The sequence below is a fragment of the Typopeltis vanoorti genome, chromosome 23, assembly GCF_054136105.1.
Source record: "Typopeltis vanoorti isolate ZY-2024b chromosome 23, IOZ_Tvanoo_1.0, whole genome shotgun sequence".
NCBI classification, from domain to species: domain Eukaryota; kingdom Metazoa; phylum Arthropoda; class Arachnida; order Uropygi; family Thelyphonidae; genus Typopeltis; species Typopeltis vanoorti.
In genome coordinates this window covers 52,963,226-52,982,908 of record NC_143571.1, presented here as the reverse complement: position 1 = coordinate 52,982,908, position 19,683 = coordinate 52,963,226, and the positions used below count along the sequence as shown (strand labels likewise).

At 36.3% G+C, this 19,683-nt stretch overlaps 1 protein-coding gene across 1 annotated transcript in view; it reads left to right on the top strand.

Annotated features, from left to right (window-relative positions):
- LOC150093856 (protein couch potato-like) overlaps positions 1-19,683 on the top strand; it is a 170,483-nt gene that overhangs the window by 104,499 nt on the left and 46,301 nt on the right. Inside the window, exon 4 of the mRNA XM_090413028.1 lies at positions 4,273-4,335. Within this exon, the coding sequence (XP_090269154.1) occupies positions 4,273-4,335 (63 nt within the window). The remainder of the gene's footprint in view (positions 1-4,272; positions 4,336-19,683) is intronic.

Genomic DNA, 19,683 nt, shown 5'->3' with positions numbered 1-19,683 from the left:
CGTGAGACGCTTGAGGACAACGAAAAGCCGGGTCTTCCAAAAACTGGAGTGAGCGAAGTTAACATCGAAAAAGTGAGTGATTTCATCAAAAAAAAAAACCCGAAATCGTCCGTGAGATGGATTGAAGATGAATTGGGCCTGCCAACGGTCAATGGCGAGTTTTTATCTCGAAGTTTTGAAGCGATTGGTAGCGAAAATTCGTCGCGTACGGCATGAACATCGTGACGACCGACCGTTCGTTAAAACACGCTGTCACTCTTGGCACTATAACTCGGCTTCTAATGAAAAAATGTCATAAACAGTTGATACAACACTAATGAAGGTTGCGACCTTTCGACAACAAAAACATACAACAGGTGGCGCCACTAGTTTCTTCTATTTTCGAAAAGTTCGGTTTCTTTTTGGACAGAGGGTGTAAAATCCATTGGTATACGTTATTATTCAATGAAGCCATCAATATATCTATTGGAAAAAAATCCACGTGTAAATAAGAAATGGGGTTTTAAAGTAAGATATGGGACGAGGCTAAAAGAAAGGGATTTAAGTGGTCTATTTTGAGATCGTATTAAGATTGAATTGTTCAAAATAATACTCCAACCATAAAAAACACAACTGAATAAAGAAAAGCAAAAGCAAAACTATTTTGACATTTGCAGGAAAATCACTTCATGGAAGCAATAGGAAAAATCGCGTGTTGGACAAGATTTTCAGATTAAGTGGTGTACCGTGAAGTAAAGAATAGTATCTATTAGATAATTAGCGACAGAGCAGATGCTTTGGCAATTACCAGCAAATGAAGAAAATGACGAAAATAGAATAAAGATTGAGTTATACATTAGATTTATTAAAGAATAAAAATGGTTTCGCTGTTAATTGGACAACTTAATGAGATGTAAAGAAACAAAAAAGCGAAAAGCTCAGATCAGCTTATATTAGGAAGACAGACAGACAAACAGAGAGAGAGAGAGAGAGAGAGAGAGAGAGAGAGAGAGAGAGAGAGAGAGAGAGAGGATGATTTCAAGAGTAAAGAAAACTTGAATCGAAGACGGAAACGGCGAGTATATAATTATGGAATTTTTGATGCCCAGTATCAGAGATGTGTACAGTACAAACATCTTCCCGTTTTTATTTAAAAGAAATCTTCCTTTGGAATAACTTCTAATCATTTCTACTTCCAAATAGAGCGAATTTCCACAGACATTTTCAAATAGAATATGAGAAAAAAATTCAAACTTCAAGAGTCTTTTAATCATTTATTTTGATGAATCAAGTAATGAAGAAAAGGACAATTTAGATGTTTAATGAATTTAGAATTTATTCGCTAGAATCAGCTTTTGTTTATACTTTATAAAAAACCACCACTCTATGTAGAGTCTACATGCAGTCCTGAACCAGAATTACAGTAGATTCATTGTTTGTTTTTTTCTAGATTCAAATGGCCAAAATTTTTATTTTTCTGGTTCTTCGTCTTACCACGATCTTCGTCTTACTAGGGTTGTGTTTTAGCTTTAAGTCTTCTGCCTTTCTCTGATATCATTAATTTGTCAGGCGTTCGTTCTAGTTCGTTTCATTACAGAGGTGTACTACTGTAGCATCAGCACATGTCAGAATTCTGATCCATCTGCCATCTATTCTAATCCATGTCATCAGCTCATCCAGTACTTTATTCACGATGTACTCTACAGAGATATTGAACAGTAAGGAGAAAGTAGGCATCCTTGTTTAACTAAGTTTCTTGCCAACCTGAATCAATCCATTAATCCAACACATTCTTATCGTGGCTTTTTGCTGTGTGTGCAGGTTAACAACCAACTTGAAAATGCGTTGAGGAAAACTCATTATCTCCTGCAATTCACATTCTAAACACAGTCAAAAGCTTTTCAGTAGTATTTGAACACAGCAGTACCAAAGGAAGTCATAACTCTCCATATTTCTAAATGATCTACATAAGGCAAAGGATCTGATCTCTGGTGCCGTTGCCTTTTCTGAAACTTGTCTGTTTCTTAGGTATTCTTCGACTTTAGTGGAATCTTGTCTTGCATAAGAAATACGAAACTTCTAAACTATTTGGATGGTAGCTCATTCCAGCTCTTATTCTAAAATGAAAATCATTATTATGGAGTTGGTTCACCCTTAGGTACTACAACAGCCTTCAATATTCTAGGAAGGCTTTCAACTTTCCACTAGATTTTGGAAAATATAGCTGTTGCAATTCCTTCTATTCTTGAAGAGCATTATTGAGGTCGGTTTCTGATGTATGGCGATTTGACCCATCTCTCAATCGACGTTCTAATTCATCCTACGCGTTCGATGGGGTTAGGATCAGGGCTGTGTGAAAACCAGTTAAATTCATGAACACTCATCTCATCAAACCATAGACCTCGTGTAAATGTGCCTACATAGATTTTGTGTTCGTACACTGTATCAACATGACAACGTATGGCCCTCACTGAAATTAATGGAACCAGACCAAACCATGAAAACAACCCCAGTTGGCACATCACATTCGGGCAAGTAGCTTTCTCCTTTTATCTGCAAAACCCAGACTCATATGTCAGAATGCCAGACGGAGAAGTTTGATTCATTACTCAAGAGAACGTATTTACACCACTCCAAAGACCAATAGTGTCGAGGTTCACACCACTACACTTGAAGCTTTGCGTTGCCGTTGCTGATGTAGGCTTGTGTGCTGCTGCGCGGCCATGGAAATCCATGTTTTCAGCTTCCGAAAAACAGTAGTGGTGCTGGCTTTGCTTGCAGAGACATGTAAGAAATTGGTAGCTAGTGTTTTAACCGAGGACAGGTGAATTTTTCTCTTCACGTGCGTCAGCACGAAGTGGTCAAGTTCTGTGATTTTATGTGGTCTACCAGGTCACTATTGTGCTGCTTTTACTTCCAGATGTTTACACTTTACAATAACATCACTTGAAGTTGATCAAGGCAGCTGTAGCCGAAGAAATTTCACGAACTGGATACTTGCAACGGTGGCATCCTATGATAGTGCCACGTCAAAAGCACTGAGCTCTTTATTAAGGCTCATTTAACTGTCAATGTTTGACCATAACGATTCCAATACCGTGTAACGAATATAGCCATATCCACTATTACAAGAGATGTCTGGATATAAGAGTTAAGAACACTAGAAGTTGCTGGTCAATATAGTTTGAATCTATACAAATGAATAGATTAAAACATGCCGAACAAAATTCACTGCTCACTCTTTCATTCCACCTATTCTTTGAAACGGTTCCCTCAATGCCTATTCCCTCAATGCCCGTTTTCTGCTGTGTTGTGGAAAGATTACAACGTGTAGTTGTTTCCCGGAGATTATGCTGTAGGATTATCAGTCTCTAGAAGTGGAATTAAACTCGAGAAGTTATACTGAAGACTGCTTCGGAGATCGCATAATAAAGCGGCGCATCTTAATTTTTTGTAGAACTTTCCTACAATAAATGTTCATAAGTAGTTTTTGTTTTACTAGTTGGATACTGTAAATAAAATTATAGAATAATCAGAAGATTTTTCCTTTTACAATGTCTTTTCGTATACGATCTCTTGTAGTTTTGTTCTTCAGAATGACAGTCGTCAAAAAAGAGTGAACATGTTGAATTTGGTTTCAGATTTATAAAGCAACCAACAGAGAGTGTTTCGTAATGACAAAAGGGACAAATATTAGCTGAGTTTTAAAGAAAGTCAGAAAATCTTGAAGAAGATATTTTGATATCTTCTTCAGGATCAAATGACACTCATTTCGAAACTAAGCAAACCCCTTGAGGCCCTTTCCTGATAAAGAACAAAACAGATCATCTACAAATTTAGTCAATTACCTATGAATTATCGTTACCATTTGGAAGGTAATAAATAAAGGAGATATCCATACGTTTATTAAGGTCGCCAACATCCTCCATACTCAAGAGATCTTCGCCAATTGTTTTCCCCCAAACAATGCTTATTATTGTTATTTATTTTTATGATCAACAACCTTCATCAATAAAAGTGTTAAAGAATTATATTAATTGTAGCTGCGGAGACTGAAAAGATGGTTGAAATCATAATTTCGAAATTATTGACCTGAGTCGGAAAATATTGGAGTATCAAAAGGAGAAATTATTTCAAGCACAAAATAATTGTTATTCTAGAGACATATAAAACTTCTGCAAATAAGTATGATTTACAGAAACTCACAACTCTTTCCTCTTTATTATTAGAAAATAAGCAAATGTAACAGATGTTTGAATATTGCAAAATAATCAATATTTCTTTCTTTTACAGCCGGTAGGTTTTGTCACGTTTTCTACCCGTGCTGGTGCAGAGGCTGCCAAGCAAGATCTACAAGTAAGAAAGATTTGTCATCTATAGTTTTTCTTTGTTCCCAATATACGTAGTTTGCATTTACACTCAGGTGTTTCTCGTTGTTAGTGCGAATAAATATTATTGCATTCAGTGTTTCGTCATGGAGATAAACACACCAAAAAGTGGTAATTAACCTACTATTGCACCTATGGTAACAAAATAGTTGCACTGTCAGACATATACGCAATCTTTTTTTTTAATGTACAAAAAATGCGTAAATATATACGTGGTTTAAAAGGTAGTCATCTAGTTTTTTTTTCCTTTTTTTTCTTCCATTTTCTTGTTTTTCTCCTAAAGAATTCATGAGATAAGGATTTCACCTATCCTTTTATTTCTACAAAGGTCTAAGGTCAAGAAAAGGATAAGCGCATCGAGCGAAGCTACAGTTCATTTTACGAACAGACATTATCTTCGTAAAGAAAAAGAAATTACTTATTTTGTTGTCCTTAGGCAGTGCAACGATAGTGGAAATCTTAGAGAAGATAAAAAAATCGGTACAATTATTACATGTTTGAAAGAAAGAGATGATTATCCTTTATAACAGAGAAATCACACAAACTAATAAAAAAAAAGGAGACGTAACTAAGAAAGAAATATTTCTATACATTCTTACTAGGGCAGATAAAAGTACCAAATTTCAGCTCTCTCAATGCATCATGTTGTTATATAAAACAAAGGAGTCAGTTAAAAATACACAGATAGATGAACAGTTAGCTAAACTAGTATACATTAACTTACAGGTATGAAGGCTTACACATGCAGCTAGTATACACCGCCAATTGACATGCAGACCTAAATAGATAGGTAGATTAGCGTGACTGATTGACAAGGAGACAGACAAACAGATGTACAAAAAACTCCCATCCTTTCAACCTGACTAGAACTTCTTCCTTTAGATATCGCATACATTGAGAGAATGCATTTACTTCCTGTTCTCCTCATCACTCAGGTAAGGAAAGGGATGTGAGTATTAAGTCAGACGGATGTTCTCCAAGGGAAATAAAATAAGTCTTGAGGGACCTACAGCAGCCAAAAATCCCATGATAATGGTGCAAGCATCGCATCTTGTTTCGTACAATAATGACAGGGCTATCTCCGGTATATTTCTGCAGCATCCGTGGCATCTTAACATCTGGAATGTGTGTTCATCTTCAGACAACCTTTCTTTTTTTTCTTGTTTGGACTTCTTTTCTTTTTTTACATCGACAATACTGTCCTTATTTTTTTATTAAAAAAAAAAGAGTAAACCTGAACCAAGACAGTGGTAACCCAATTCATCACTGCCAACTTAATAATGTAACTTTAGCTTCTAAAAGGGCCGAACATAATTAAGAAACGGCTGCCGGAAGAGAGAGAGAGAGAGAGAGAGAGAGAGAGAGAGAGAGAGATGCGTTAATGTTTTTGAGGAAGGTATGGTTATTTAATTGTTTCTCCGCTTCTCTTGGATTTTCTTTGCTTTTTTTTAAACTTTCCCCTCTCTTCTGCTGTTAAGTTCGTCAGTGGAGAGCATCTCTCTCTCTCTCTCTCTCTTTCTCTCTGTCTCTCCTTATTACGCAGGGCAGTCGGCTCTGATTACGACGGCAGCTACCTTTTCCCACGCGCTTCCATTTGATCATTATCCGGTTGAGATTGTTTTAGTTAAATTAAGGGATACGAAAGAGAGACGATGCAGGTTCTTTAACGGAGGCAAATAATAGGCAGCCAATAGTTTTCTGTACCATGTCTCGGCCAAAGAAAATTGCCTGCTTCAAGTAATAATTACATTCTGATTGATTATATTGATTTATAAGCAAGAAGGCATTATTTTTTGTTCTTTGTGTGTGTGTGTGTGTGTGTGTGTGTGTGTGTGTGTGTGTGTGTGTGTGTGTGTGTGTGTGTGTGTTTCTTTAAAAAAAGAGCAGCAAATTCATTCTTAGAAACAAAATATTCGCCTGTGAGAATGTGGGAAGCCAGTTTAATGGAGTTTCACAAATTCGAAAGGGTTGGTAAAACATTTATTTTAAATAAAGAAAAGTGAGATTGAAAATTTATTATCATGGGTCACATGCACTTTACCAATGGGGATTGCAACATTTAATGATCCTGCAAGTGAACTACTGGCTGCTATAAATAATAAAGACGTTGCTAAATGCTGTATCGTATTTGCCTCCTGTTATGTATCACATATAAATTCGCTGATTGGACTGTTTGCAAATTTTTATTAAATCTCTCTTTCTCTCGCTGATGCTCATAATTGTAATAGAAGGCTTTTATTGCTAAAAATTGGATTTTCGTTTTCTCTTTCATTCTATTTCTTTGTTGCTTAAATATCGTCTTCTACCTCTGATTACTTCGCCTTAAAGAATTTATTTATTCCTACTGAATAATCCACGTATCTTCATCGCAATTAGTGCGCTGCTTAATGTAATAGGTTTATCCACTGATTAAATGAAGTTATTTGCGGTTTTCGTTCTATCCGAACAATGAGGAACTATCATCTCTCCTACTATCTGTTACCTGTACAAAATGGACCTCTTCGTATATATCACATAATCTGCATTCTTGCATTTCTGTGTGATCATCTTCCAGAAGCATTTTCACAGATGTTTTTTCTTTTCGGAAGGATGCGTGACTTCTTCAGACACGGAAGATGTTAGTCAGTTCATGGTGTGTGTCTTGAGTTTCTCCATGTTAGGTATACTCCATGTTGGGTACTGCAATTTGAGAATATTTTGCTCTTTCCTCTGCAAACAATAATAAACATCGACGTTAATTCCCCTCTATCTTCCATTTCGTATTAGGCGCCATGACTCGTCACGTGCTTGGTTTATTAAAACCCACTTGGTATTCATTACAGAATGGTTAATTCTATCTGCATTGCCCACTACTCTTCAATTCTTTGCGTGTGTTCTTTTGACCAGTTTTCTGTCTTGTGGGATGAAAAACTCTAGATTCAGAAAGGGAAACCCTTCAGTTTAGAAGCTTTAATGAAATATTTTAACGCAATCAACTGCGAAAAATGAAGGCAAAGATCAGTCATAGGCCGAAGAAGAGCTTAGAAAAATTATGTAAATTTATATCTTCCTGTCCTGTTGGTAAAACTCTGTTTTTTAAGCACACTTTTATGTTTTATTCCAAAGTAACCGAACACAAATCAGTGATGTACATACAGTTCACTACGGATAAGCTAAATAATATTTTGAGTTTATAAGGATTGATTTAAAAGATAAATTTTATGTTTTAACATCGTGTACCTATATTTTTGTCAACATGTATCCAGCATAATACGAATTAAATTTAATAAGATTTTGTCGGTGATATATCACTCTAATATGGAAATCCAGAACTTTTTTTGGGTTTTTCTTGTGTTTCTAAAATTGTGTTGCGGAACTTGAACCACCTTTGCCATGAGTTACTCTTGCATGCTTTATTTTGCGTAGTACATAATGCATTGGAAATTACGTACTGCATACCAAAACATTTTTTTCCTTCGCTCTTTCTTAAAATACGGTAGTTATTCGATATTTTAGAGTAATATTGCTCTAACTGTAGTATATTATTGACACACAAATATTATAATTGCATCGGGAGATTCCTAAAACCCCACTTCGTGAAATAGTGTGAAAATCCTCGGAAGAAAAAAAAACGTATTCTTTGCCATTTGAATTGTGTACTTCAATAAGTTTACGTAAATTCTATGCTCTCAAAAACTACATGTTGAATAGCATTGAAACATCTTGCGCTATAAATGAGGCTACCAAAGTGAGTTTGGTAGCCTCATACGGATGTGAAATGTTTTTTCGTCCGGCAAATAGATAAACCTGTGAGAGAATACAAGAACCATGCGTATAGAATCAACTGTCATATAATAGCATGAGATAGTTTTTTTTTTTTTAAATCAAAAGTCAAGTTTCGTAGTTGTAACAGACCATTAGGCATAGCACGTAACAGAGAGATGAGTTGAGTGCTGGAGGATTTATTGGAGAGAAAAGGGAAGACTAACCGCTCTTTTAAGGCTTTTATTTTTAATTGCACTATAAAGATCTTATTGTAATTAAAAAGAAAAATATAGTTTTCTTTTTCTTTTCTTTTTTTTTTTGATGTAAAAAAATGTACTAATATGTTTGGGGACTGATTTATTTTCTTCCCATAATGGTTCAGCTAGTAACTGAGCATTTTGTTTGTTTACTTATCTGAACATTTCACAATCCTTAAGAAAAAATCACGTGATCATCAGAGGCGCCATTTTCTGTTTTTTTTTTTTTTTTTTAGCTTTCTCTATACATTTTTCGTGTACAGTCGCTTTGAGCGTCGCGACGGTAGATATTGACTTGCGTGAGAACGCAAAATTTTGTTTTACACTTGGGAAATTACCAGCGGATGTTGCAAAATGGTGAAAAAAAGGCCAACAAGAATGCCACTCAGGTTCGCGAAACTATTCCTAAGTATGCGTTTTAAACAGAGTTTAGAGAATATTGATGATGATGGTGGTGGAGTGGACGGCATTCCATGAATCGAAACCACCGAAGGGACTCCAATAACTTGAATGGTACAAAATCCTATTTTAACACCTAAGAAGAAAACGACCAAAACTACCAGTTGGGGTTACGGACAACAGCTGCTAGGAAACAACTATGATCGATTGTGTCTGTTCAAAAACGGTAACACGTTTCCAATATTGGACATTTTTTCATCGACACCTTCTACATTTTCTCAAAAATGAAATCTTACCTTTCTTTGCGTTTTCATCCATAAAGTGGTTCAGAATTTGGGTGCATTTGAGAAATCATAAAATAAAAAAGAGCTTTTAAAACTGTCTTAAAATATCTGATTGTTGAAAAAAATACCTCAGGAAGGACTACATATTTCGAAATTTATTTCATTGATGTTATGGAATAATTTTTGTAGCCAGAATTAAAATTAGATACAAACGGTTTACTAAGACATTATACGATGAAGCAAACTCATCATAAAAATACAGATTTTTTTATTTTCTTTTTTTTATATAAAAATCGACGTTTTATTTTTACCATATACATCCTATATGGTGATTGCCTTTACATTCAAAGATTATAAAGGACTGATGTGTGCTTATATTTCTAGAAAACAAATAAGAAAGTCCAAACAGACCGATGGCTCATGATGGTTGGATTCGATAGGAAACCTTACCATTGAGTATGATACTTGTCACAGGATTTTAACGTAAGATTTAGTGACGGAGAAAGTGTCAGCAAAATTCTTTCAAGGATTCTCACTGTGAATCAGAGGAAAAATCGCCTGCGGCGATATTAAGGAAATTTTTGACGGATAGAACTGCGAAAATGAACCACAATTTTCCCCAAAGTTGAAGATTACTTTAAATGAAAAGTTACGTGCAGCATCGAATTCAATTAAAGAAAATGTAGCACAATAACTGAACGCGCCAATAATCAGTTCTCAACTTCCTCCAGAAAATGAAACGTCGGTGGAATCAATGTGCTATCTAAGACAACCTTCGAAGGTGATACTAGGAGATATGGTCTTCCTGTTCCATTTTACGGCTATTTAGAGGAACAGTTTATCATTCCTTCTGTGTTATAATTTGCCTGACATCCTAATATATTCTGACTTAATACGTCGGTTGATTATTCTTCCAGATAACCAAAATGTTCTCTAAAGATTATCCACATTTGCACTGTCAAAATTCTGTCGTATTTGCGACAGAGAAATGTATAGTGTTTGCAACTTGTTGAAGTTCTTTAAATTGGCTTTTAATATGCTGTGGTGTTGTATGTGTTACGAAACTTCTAGTAGTTTACATTTGCCGTATTGAACTACTATATTCCATGTCAAACTACCAAACAGTGTCTGATATTTGTTAGAAAAGTCCTTCGCTCTAATGATCATCAAGGGTAATATTCCCTGAACAAACTGCTACGATAAAACGCAAACTATGACGTAACTGAAACATTCTCCTGCTTAGAGCTTTTGAATGATTTTCTAAACAGCAGTTATTAATCAAGAATCATTTACACATACTAATTGATCGACCAACGATCCTAATGCATGAAGCTGTTACAAGCATTTCTATTGCGAGTTAACACAGGTCTAATAGTCCACCTTTGTGGCCCAATTGATTGCAACACTCCATTACATTGAATCGATTGTAGTGTAATCATTGGAATGGAAATTCTTAGTGAAATACACGAACAGATATCGTACGTCATAAGTGTTATAAATTATCTCGTGTAGCTTAAATTTAAACTACTCGTTTTCGTAATAGAACTGATTAGATAGAAACGCAAATGAACGAATCAAGAAAACTAAGATAGTTCGGAATAATTACTTGAAAATTAATTAAGCAATTTTCAAACAAACGTCAGTAATTTACGAACTATTTAATGAAGTAGTTAAAGCCTAAATATTCACTCGAAATATAATAAATGATTTTTTAAGTGCGCCCTCTGGCTGCAAATAAACACGAAGTATGATGTAATCTTAAACAATAAAATATTTTAAATACAGATATATCACGACTATCGAAAAATAAATTATACAAGATCGTCTATAATTGATAATATCTTTGACACCTCAAAGTGCGCCACCTAGAATCTTCATCTTCTGTCTCAATATTACAAATCAAAATTTTTTTCTACTTCGAAGTATTGCAGAGGATTAAGCAAAATTCAAATGAAATTCGTTTATAGTGGGGGTATTTTCAGCTTCACTGTAGTAATCACTCCAACTGCTTTGATTTTCTTCAAATCCTAATTATTTTATGTTTTACTTGTCTAAAAGTGAATTAATCTTTGTTAGAGATATTAATGTTTATAACGGAAACAATTTCCATTTGCAAATTGCAGCTATTTTCCAATTTCAGTTACCCAAATGAGCTTTGTCTAAGCAAGTGGAATAGCTAATAATTCTAATCGCCTTCCCAATAATCTCAGGTTCTTTACTCTGAGTAACCTTTCTTCCGAAATACTGAACATGTTCGAGTATATTAAAAGGTTAAACTATTTAAGGAACAAAGAATTGGTAAAAACCAGAAATTAATATATTTTGAACATAGTACAATTGTTACCTCTCTTAGGTACCAGTTACTAAGAATTTGACTTCATACCACTAACGCTAATGTCTCTTTGCGTTGTTCTTTACATTGTCCGTTTCCTCTGACTGAAACTACATTTAATCATTAGGCCTATTGGAGTATCAAGTACTGTCATTAGCCCAGACAATACATTACTGATAGAAGGTATTGACAGTTTGAGATATTTACAAAGTTAATATTCAAGATTATAACTGTACAATGCTGGCGATGGTAGAACAAGAATATATACAGAGAGAAAAAGCATCACGCAACCAACAAGAGAATAATCAACACAGGGGTTACGCTATATGTACAGGAATTGTACCAGGAACATAAAAAGTGACTTCTTTCTGCTTCACCTGTCCTGACAGTCGCCTGATCTCCGCTGCATTGAACATCTATCGAATGATGTAGAACGAGCAGTCACGTGCATCGATCTACCCCCTTCCACTCTGCTACAATGAAGGATGTTATTTTCTTTTCATGGGTGAGCATTTCTGAAGGATGTTTCCGTCATCTAGTGGAATCAATCCCGAAGCAAATTGGAATACGTTTAAAAGAAAAATGATCCTCGATGAGTCTTTGGACTCCTTTAAGGTGTCAGGAAATAATAATAATATTCTGGATGATACAACATATCTTAAGACGATCACTAAAAATATATTGTAATGTTTGTACTAAAAATGAATAGTATTATGAATGCAAACATTTGCATTCAATATCAAGTTTTCTAGGCAGTTCCCAAGAAAAAAATGAATTTTAGACAACGAAACAATGCTTAGAATATCGGAAACGATAGCCATAAAATGTGACTAGAACTCAATCAACGTCCACCGACCCTACATAATCTCCGAGTGTTGGAAGCTCCACAACATAAAAATTAGGTCACAGTTCCGACCAATAGGCGATAACTCAAGCACTTCAAAGGCAGAAACACCAAGCTGACATGACATAGCATCCACTTCCTCCATGAGTTCAGACGACACACACGGTCAAAACGACTCGCACCCCGTTAACCCTCTTCCCGGCCCCTTTTCCCATAAACCCTTTCCCTTCCTCAAAAAAAACAGTTTCTATTTTCAGCCCCCTCTACTAAAAAGCGTTCTTCCCACACTTAAAAATAATATATGTATATATTATACCGTATATAAAAAAACCCGGTTTTTTTCAAAAATTAATTCTCCCACATTGCCTAAGCCCCCCCCCTCAACTCCCCTTTCAACATCATAACAGCAGGTGTATGCACATCGCAGAAAAAAGACAGACAACATCCAAGAAAAGGTATGTGCGAATTTTCTTCTATTTTGCTACATATATTTGTCTCTAAAATACATCTGCAATGCCCTAAGAATTCTTGAGTAAAAAGCCAATGACATTAAAAAAGGGGCACTCCTAATCGAAAGCAGGCAAAATAGCCTTAAAAATAATAATAAATTTTAGCTTATAGTAGTGCATTGTTATCCATTGTCCACAATACAGTCTTTTTAACCAGAAAATCATATCTATTGGAGAATTTTATTTAACTAAACCTTGAAAAATCACTCAACGAATCCGTCTCGTTTTTCCCTTCTACGGATACCAAAATACTTCCATAGTTGTTAGTCTGGGGATCTGTTCCTATTTCATCTACACAATTCCCCAACTTATTTGTTTGTTCTTAAATCACTACATATAACTTATGTTCTTATCTCATTTCTCTGAAATTGGTTAGATATTGGGACAGAAACCACTTCTTGTGTTCACTCTTTGTAATAAGTGAACGATTGTAATGATTACGTTCGTTATAAAGGTTCATTCCACCCTGTAAAGGTAGTTCCACTTATGTACACTGAAAGAGAGTACTCATATCAGTTAGTTACGTGAATCGTATCTCAAGAAAATGATTATTTGCTATAGGTTAAACATGCAACTATTTGTTAAGAAAAGTAATGCCGTCTTATATAGGAAGTAATACTTCTCAAACTTAAGTCCAAAGGAACTTCAGACAGAACGAGTTGTAGTAAGGTTTTAATTTTTTTTCTTCCAACGATATGATAACTATGGCAGAAATTATTTTATTTTACATCTAAAGAATGAAATAATAATTGAATAGCGACATACAATGCGACCTGACTGAAAAGTGCGTCGAGTTTTTTTTTTTTTTCTCGTAGAGTGAAAGTTATCTTATATAACTCAATTTTTACTCGTGTAAGTATTCGGTAGCATTTAAAGATAAATGTCTAATCACTGAACGCCCTTTTATTACACCTTTCCATAGCAATGCTTTATAACAACACCACAGTTTTAATTAACAGGATAATACAAAGAAAAATTGAATAAATATAAATTTAATAGCAAATATTTCCACCTGAAATTTACAGGTCATCATCAGTGGCATCAATCAATTTGAATATAAAGTAGAACACGAACAAGGAATTGTATAAAGCAGTAAGAACAACGCAAATGGATAACGAAGGAACATTGCGTTGTTATTTTAAGAATGTAAATGATGTTTGATTAGAATAAGACTCTTCCATATCTTTGATAGTGAGGGGCAATCATTCCGATTCAGTTTGGAGGTGGAGTAAGGCCTCTGCGCTTTCTTTAAATAAACGATCGGACTTATGGCAGCAACCATGGAGTAAATGCCTTTCAGAATGCAGGTTATTGTGGTTGGTATCAGTTCCATGTTGCTCAAGGCCAGATTTATCAAATTTCTTATTGACGATGTAAGATTGGTGTTCTTGTAATTTTTTCTTCATAGAACGTTCAGTTTGTCAGAATGAGAAGAGGACAGTGACATGGTAGTAGCTAGATAGAGATAAAGGGGAAAGAAGATCTAAGTGTCCAGGCACAAGTTTTTTTTTTCCATTCCAGGGCATCAGATAAGTTCTTTTCCCCAAGCTTCAAAGGAATGAAGGCAGCCACTAAATTATATTTTTAAAGGATTCTAAAAATTGGTTCCGAGATTAAAGGTATGAGATATGAACCTTTCGTATTGTTCCATGGCTTTTTGAGCTCGGATTATCATCATCATGCTTTTCCAGGATTTAGGCCTAGAGTGGCCTGTTCCGGCCTTAGAAGTGAATCTCTTCAGAAGACGTCCTGGTTTTAATTTTCCTAGTAATTTGTAATTTAAGATTTGTTTTGGTAATCTTTCTATTTACATTCTTTGAACGTGTTCCATCCATTTATGTTTACTGATTCCTGGTTTAATTCTTTCATAATTCCTTCATTTCCTTTGTGATCGAATAGACTCTATTCAATAGAGTATACTTTGCAGTTTTTATCATAAACTTCATTTCGTCTGTTATTAATCTTCGTTTGTATTTTTGTTTTATTGTCCAGATTTCGCTTCCTTACGTTAAGACTGGTAGGGCTAATGTATTGTATACTTTTAGTCTGGTTTGTTTTTGTACTAGGCTTGATTTAAATATAGAGTTAATTACACGTGTTATTTTGAAAAATTTCTCAATGCTTAAGTTTATATCTTTTTCATTTTCATATGTGATCATGCATCCTAGATAGTTAAATGAATTCACCTGTTCTACGATCTTTTTTATCTATTACTACCTTAGTTCTCGCTGGATCCTATCCTTTAAAGGCCATAGTTTTTGATTTTTCTGTTGATATTATCATTCCATAATCTTTGGTTCTAAATCTTTAGATCTAAAATTGCTTTCTGTAAGTTGTCTTCAGAATTTGTAATTATTATTTGATAATCAGCAAAACAGAGAGTGTTTAAGTTCACAGTAGGAGAAAGTTTAATACCTAGATGGAAATTTTTATTCCATTTTATTATTATCAAAACCAGAATCTAACATTCTTAAAAAAAGGTTTCAACTTTGCTATCGCTCCAGATCACATTCTAAAGATTGATTTCATAAGCAACATAGAAAAGGGACTTTCTTCATTCTCGGAAACAGTAGCAAATGATAATCGTTTAAAAAGCATCATCATCCTTTCGACCTCAAAAATTCCAAACCCTAATATAACTCCTTCTGAAAAGCGAGCCCTCTTAAACCTAAAAAAGAACAAAAATATAATCATCCTAAAGGCAGATAAAGGCAATTCGACGGTTATTTTGAACACCAAAGACTACCTAATGAAGATCACTGATTTAGTTTAAGACACGGCAACCTATCGTATATTAGATGTAGATCCAACAACAAAAAATCAAATGGAGACTAATGTCCTATTACGTAATATGACGAGGTGGCCTTCGGAATTACAACGAAGTCTAAAGTCTCTACACCCATTGACGCCACGCTTATATGGTGCACCAAAAGTGCACAAAGTTGGTGTTCCTGTCCGCCCGGCTGTCGACGGTAGAAATTCTCCGACATATCTACTAGCTAAATATCTAGTCGGTCTTTTGAAAGATAATATAAAGACATTGGATTCCTTCATAAAAAACTCTAAGCGTTTCACGGAAAAATTAAGAGACATCACCATCTTAAATACCGACATACTTGCAAGTCTTGACGTAGTGTCGTTATTCACAAACGTACCTGTTGAAGAAGGTATCAAGATCATAGAAAATCTCTATCCACATTGTCATGTGGATAGTTCAGCTCTTTCGCCATTGCCTGAAATCAAATTATTTTAAAGTAAATAATACTATTTATGAATAACTTGATGGCTTAGCCATGGGCAGTTCCTTGTCACCTCCCTGCGCTGATTTGTTCATGGAAAAACTAGAAGCTGATATCCTGGCCAAAGTAAATCCTAAGCCGTTGAATTGGTGGAGATACGTAGATGATATATTCATTATTTGGAAAGACACAGTAAACACCTTATTTGAGTTCTTTACAAAAATAAATTTCTTCCACCAGAAAATAAAGTTCACGTTAGAGCTGGAAAAGAACAATCAGTTAACTTTCCTAGATACACTAATAAAGAAACAAGAGAATGGGAAAATCCAGCTCACAATATATCGAAAACCTACAGATTTGTAAAAGGCATTAATCTCCTAAGGTGATTAATGCCTTTTACAAATACGCAGGTGTATACAACATTCCATGTTCCTGTGGGTTAAATTATATAGGCCAAAGTTCAAGAAGCCTAGAAATTCGAAAAAAAAAACACCTCAGAATTAGCCCATCATTTTTCGATGTCTCACCACTCCATCGATTGGAATAACAGCTCCATGCCTTATATAGAAGAGGATTGTAGATGTGGAAACTTCAAAGAATCTGCAGTTGTATTACAGACAGGAGAAAATCTAAACAGAAATCAAGGAATGAACCTGAAAGACATCTGGAAAAGCCTAATAAATTCACTTAGCTTACCAGAATTTTATTTCGCGAAAAACTATACAACACGCTCAACGAACAATGACTGAGACTCCACGCTCCATGCGCATGATGTTACGCGTTAGTTTTAATTTTATTGATTTGACTGTGCTACTCCATTCTTCCTTTTTACTAGTAAACAGTATTATACCGACTTTCTTTTCCTGAAGAAGCCAGACAGAATAGCTGGTGAAACTTGTTAACAATTGGGCAGATCTTTTAATATTTATGGTCGAATAATAAACCAAAAGAATATAAGTCAATTAAAATGGATTGCTGAAAGGGGACATACCTGTCGGACTCCTTGGTTTATCTCTCTCGGGTATGAGTTCATAATTTAATCTTCTTCTTCTTCTTCAGCTTCTCCCACTTAAGTGGGGTCACTGTTGATGATGAGTCTCCTCCACATCCTCCTGTCTTGGGCTGTAACCACATCCAAGTTCTTCATCTCCAAGTCCTCTTCTACCAGCTCCCTCCATCTCTTCTTTGGCCGCCCACGCTTCCTTCTTCCTTGCACATCCATCTGCATGACCCTTCTTCCCACATATTCGTCCTCCCTCCTCATCACATGACCAAACCATCTCAAACTTGCCTCCTGTATCTTCGCTCCTAAGTTCGTAACTTTCACTGTTCCCCTCACATAGTCATTTCTCAGACGATCCTTTCTGGTCACACCGCACATCCACCTAAGCATTCTCATCTCTGCTACTTCCATCCTGCTGATATTATTTTTCCTCAGGGCCACAGTTTCTATAGCATACGTCATAGCTGGCCTCACTATTGGCCAGTTCCTCTAACCCGTTTGTATCCTCCATCCCGCTTCCTTCTCAGCTCCTCGATCTTCTTCCACTGTTGAACCTAAGTATCTAAAGTCCCTCACCTTCCTGATGACATTTCCTTCCAGCTCCAGGTCTGTCTCCTGGCCGCCGCCCACTGTGCAACACATATACTCTGTCTCACTTATGCTCAGTCTCATACCTCTCTCTTCCAGTACTTTTCTCCATCTTTCCAGTTTAGTTCCTGCTTCTCTTGAATCTGCACACAGCAAGATGTCATCTGCATACAACATTGTCCAAGGCGCATCTTCTCTCACCTCCTCCGTCACCACCTCCATCACAATGTTAAACAGAAATGGATTTAATGCTGACCCTTGATGCAAGCCAACTGTTACTTGAAAACTTTCTGTCTGTCCCAGATAGGTCCGAACACTTGTCTTCACATTTCTGTACATCTACCGCACCAACCTGACATATTTCTCCAGAACCTTCTCCTTCTTCTCCCTCGGATACATCCAGACTTCTTGCCTTGGCACTCTATCGCATGCTTTCTCCAGATCAATAAATGCCAGACATAGCTCCCGTTGTTTCTCTGGAAACTTTTCCATCATCTGCCGTAACCCAAAGCTAGCATCTGTTGTTGATCTACCAGGCATGAAGCCAAATTGTTTCTTTGCAATCTCCACCTCCTTCCTCAATCTTCCATCAAGAACCCTTTATAGGATTTTCAGTGTGTGGGACATCAACTTTATTCCTCTGTAATTTTTACAGTCTTGTGCATCCCCTTTACCCTTGTAGATGGGAACAAGGGTACTCTCCCTTCATTCCTCAGGTATATTTTCCTGTTGGCAAACTTTCATGAACAGGTCCCACAGCAGGTCAATTCCCTCTTCCCCCAATGCCTTCCATGCCTCCACTGGAATCCTGTCAGGGCCCACTGATTTTTCATTCCTCATCCTCTTCATGGCCTCCGTCACTTCCACTCTACTGATGTTCTGCACCATCCCCTCAGAAGACTGCCCATCTTCTCTGTGAGTCCTTTCATTTTCCTCATTCAAAGTTCCCTCAAAGTATATTCTCCATCTGTTTCTTATGTCCACATCCCTCCATAATACTCTTCCTTCAGTGTCTTTGATCTGCCTCACAAGTAAGATGTCCTTTGCTGCTTTATTTCTACATTTCGCTAGTTGGTAAATTTTTCTCTGTCCTTCATTTGTTTCTAATTGATCATACAGATCTTGATATGCCGTGATCTTCGCCTGTGCCACAATTCTCTTGGCTTCTTGCTTTCTCTCTCTCTGTACACCTCTCTGTCCTCTTCCAATCTTGACTCTTCCCACTTTTGCTTTGTCTTCCTCTTAGCTGTCACTGCCACTTGTACATTATTATTCCACCACCAACCCTCCTTCTGCTCTCTAATCTTTCCAGATGTCTCACCAAGCACTTCGATTTCACAGCTCAGGATTACTTTTGAATTATGTTTCCACCAATCTTGTACACTTTCCAGTCCATCCGAAATCCTCTCTAACACCCTCTCCCTAAAACGATTCCTCACACTCTCCTCTTTTAAGCGAAACCACTTAATTGTCTTCATCCCATTTTTTCCAGAGGTTCTTATCTTCGATCTTATTTTAAAGTCTGAGCACAGCAGTCGGTGTTGCTGTGCCACTTGATCTGTTGGAATTACTTTACAATTTCTCACAACCTTAAGATGTTTTCTTGTAGTCAAAATGTAGTCAATTTGTGAACTGTTGTTACCACTCCTAAATGTTATCAGATGTTCTTCCCTCTTGTAGAAAAACAGGTTCACAATTGCCAGATCAAACGCTACTGCAAAGTCCACAACCCTCTCTCCTTCCTAGTTCATCATTCCCACTCCGTGGCCACCATGCACCCTTTCACAGTCTCTATTCTGTCTCCCTATGTGTCCGTTCAAGTCTCCTCCAACAATCACCATCTCGTTTTCTTTCAGTTCCCTCATTTCTTCATCTAACACGTTCCAGAACTCATCTTTCTCCTCTGCTGTACAGCCAACTTGCGGGGAATATACACATAATACGACCACCCGTTCTTCTCCAAGACCCAATTTCATTTGCATCATCCTATCGTTCCTTCTACCCACTTCCAGTACTTCGCCCTTCATTCTGCCACACACCACAATTCCTACACCATTTCTTCCCTCATTATTCGCTCCAGAGTGGAACAATTTATATCCATCTCCCAGTTCCTTTGC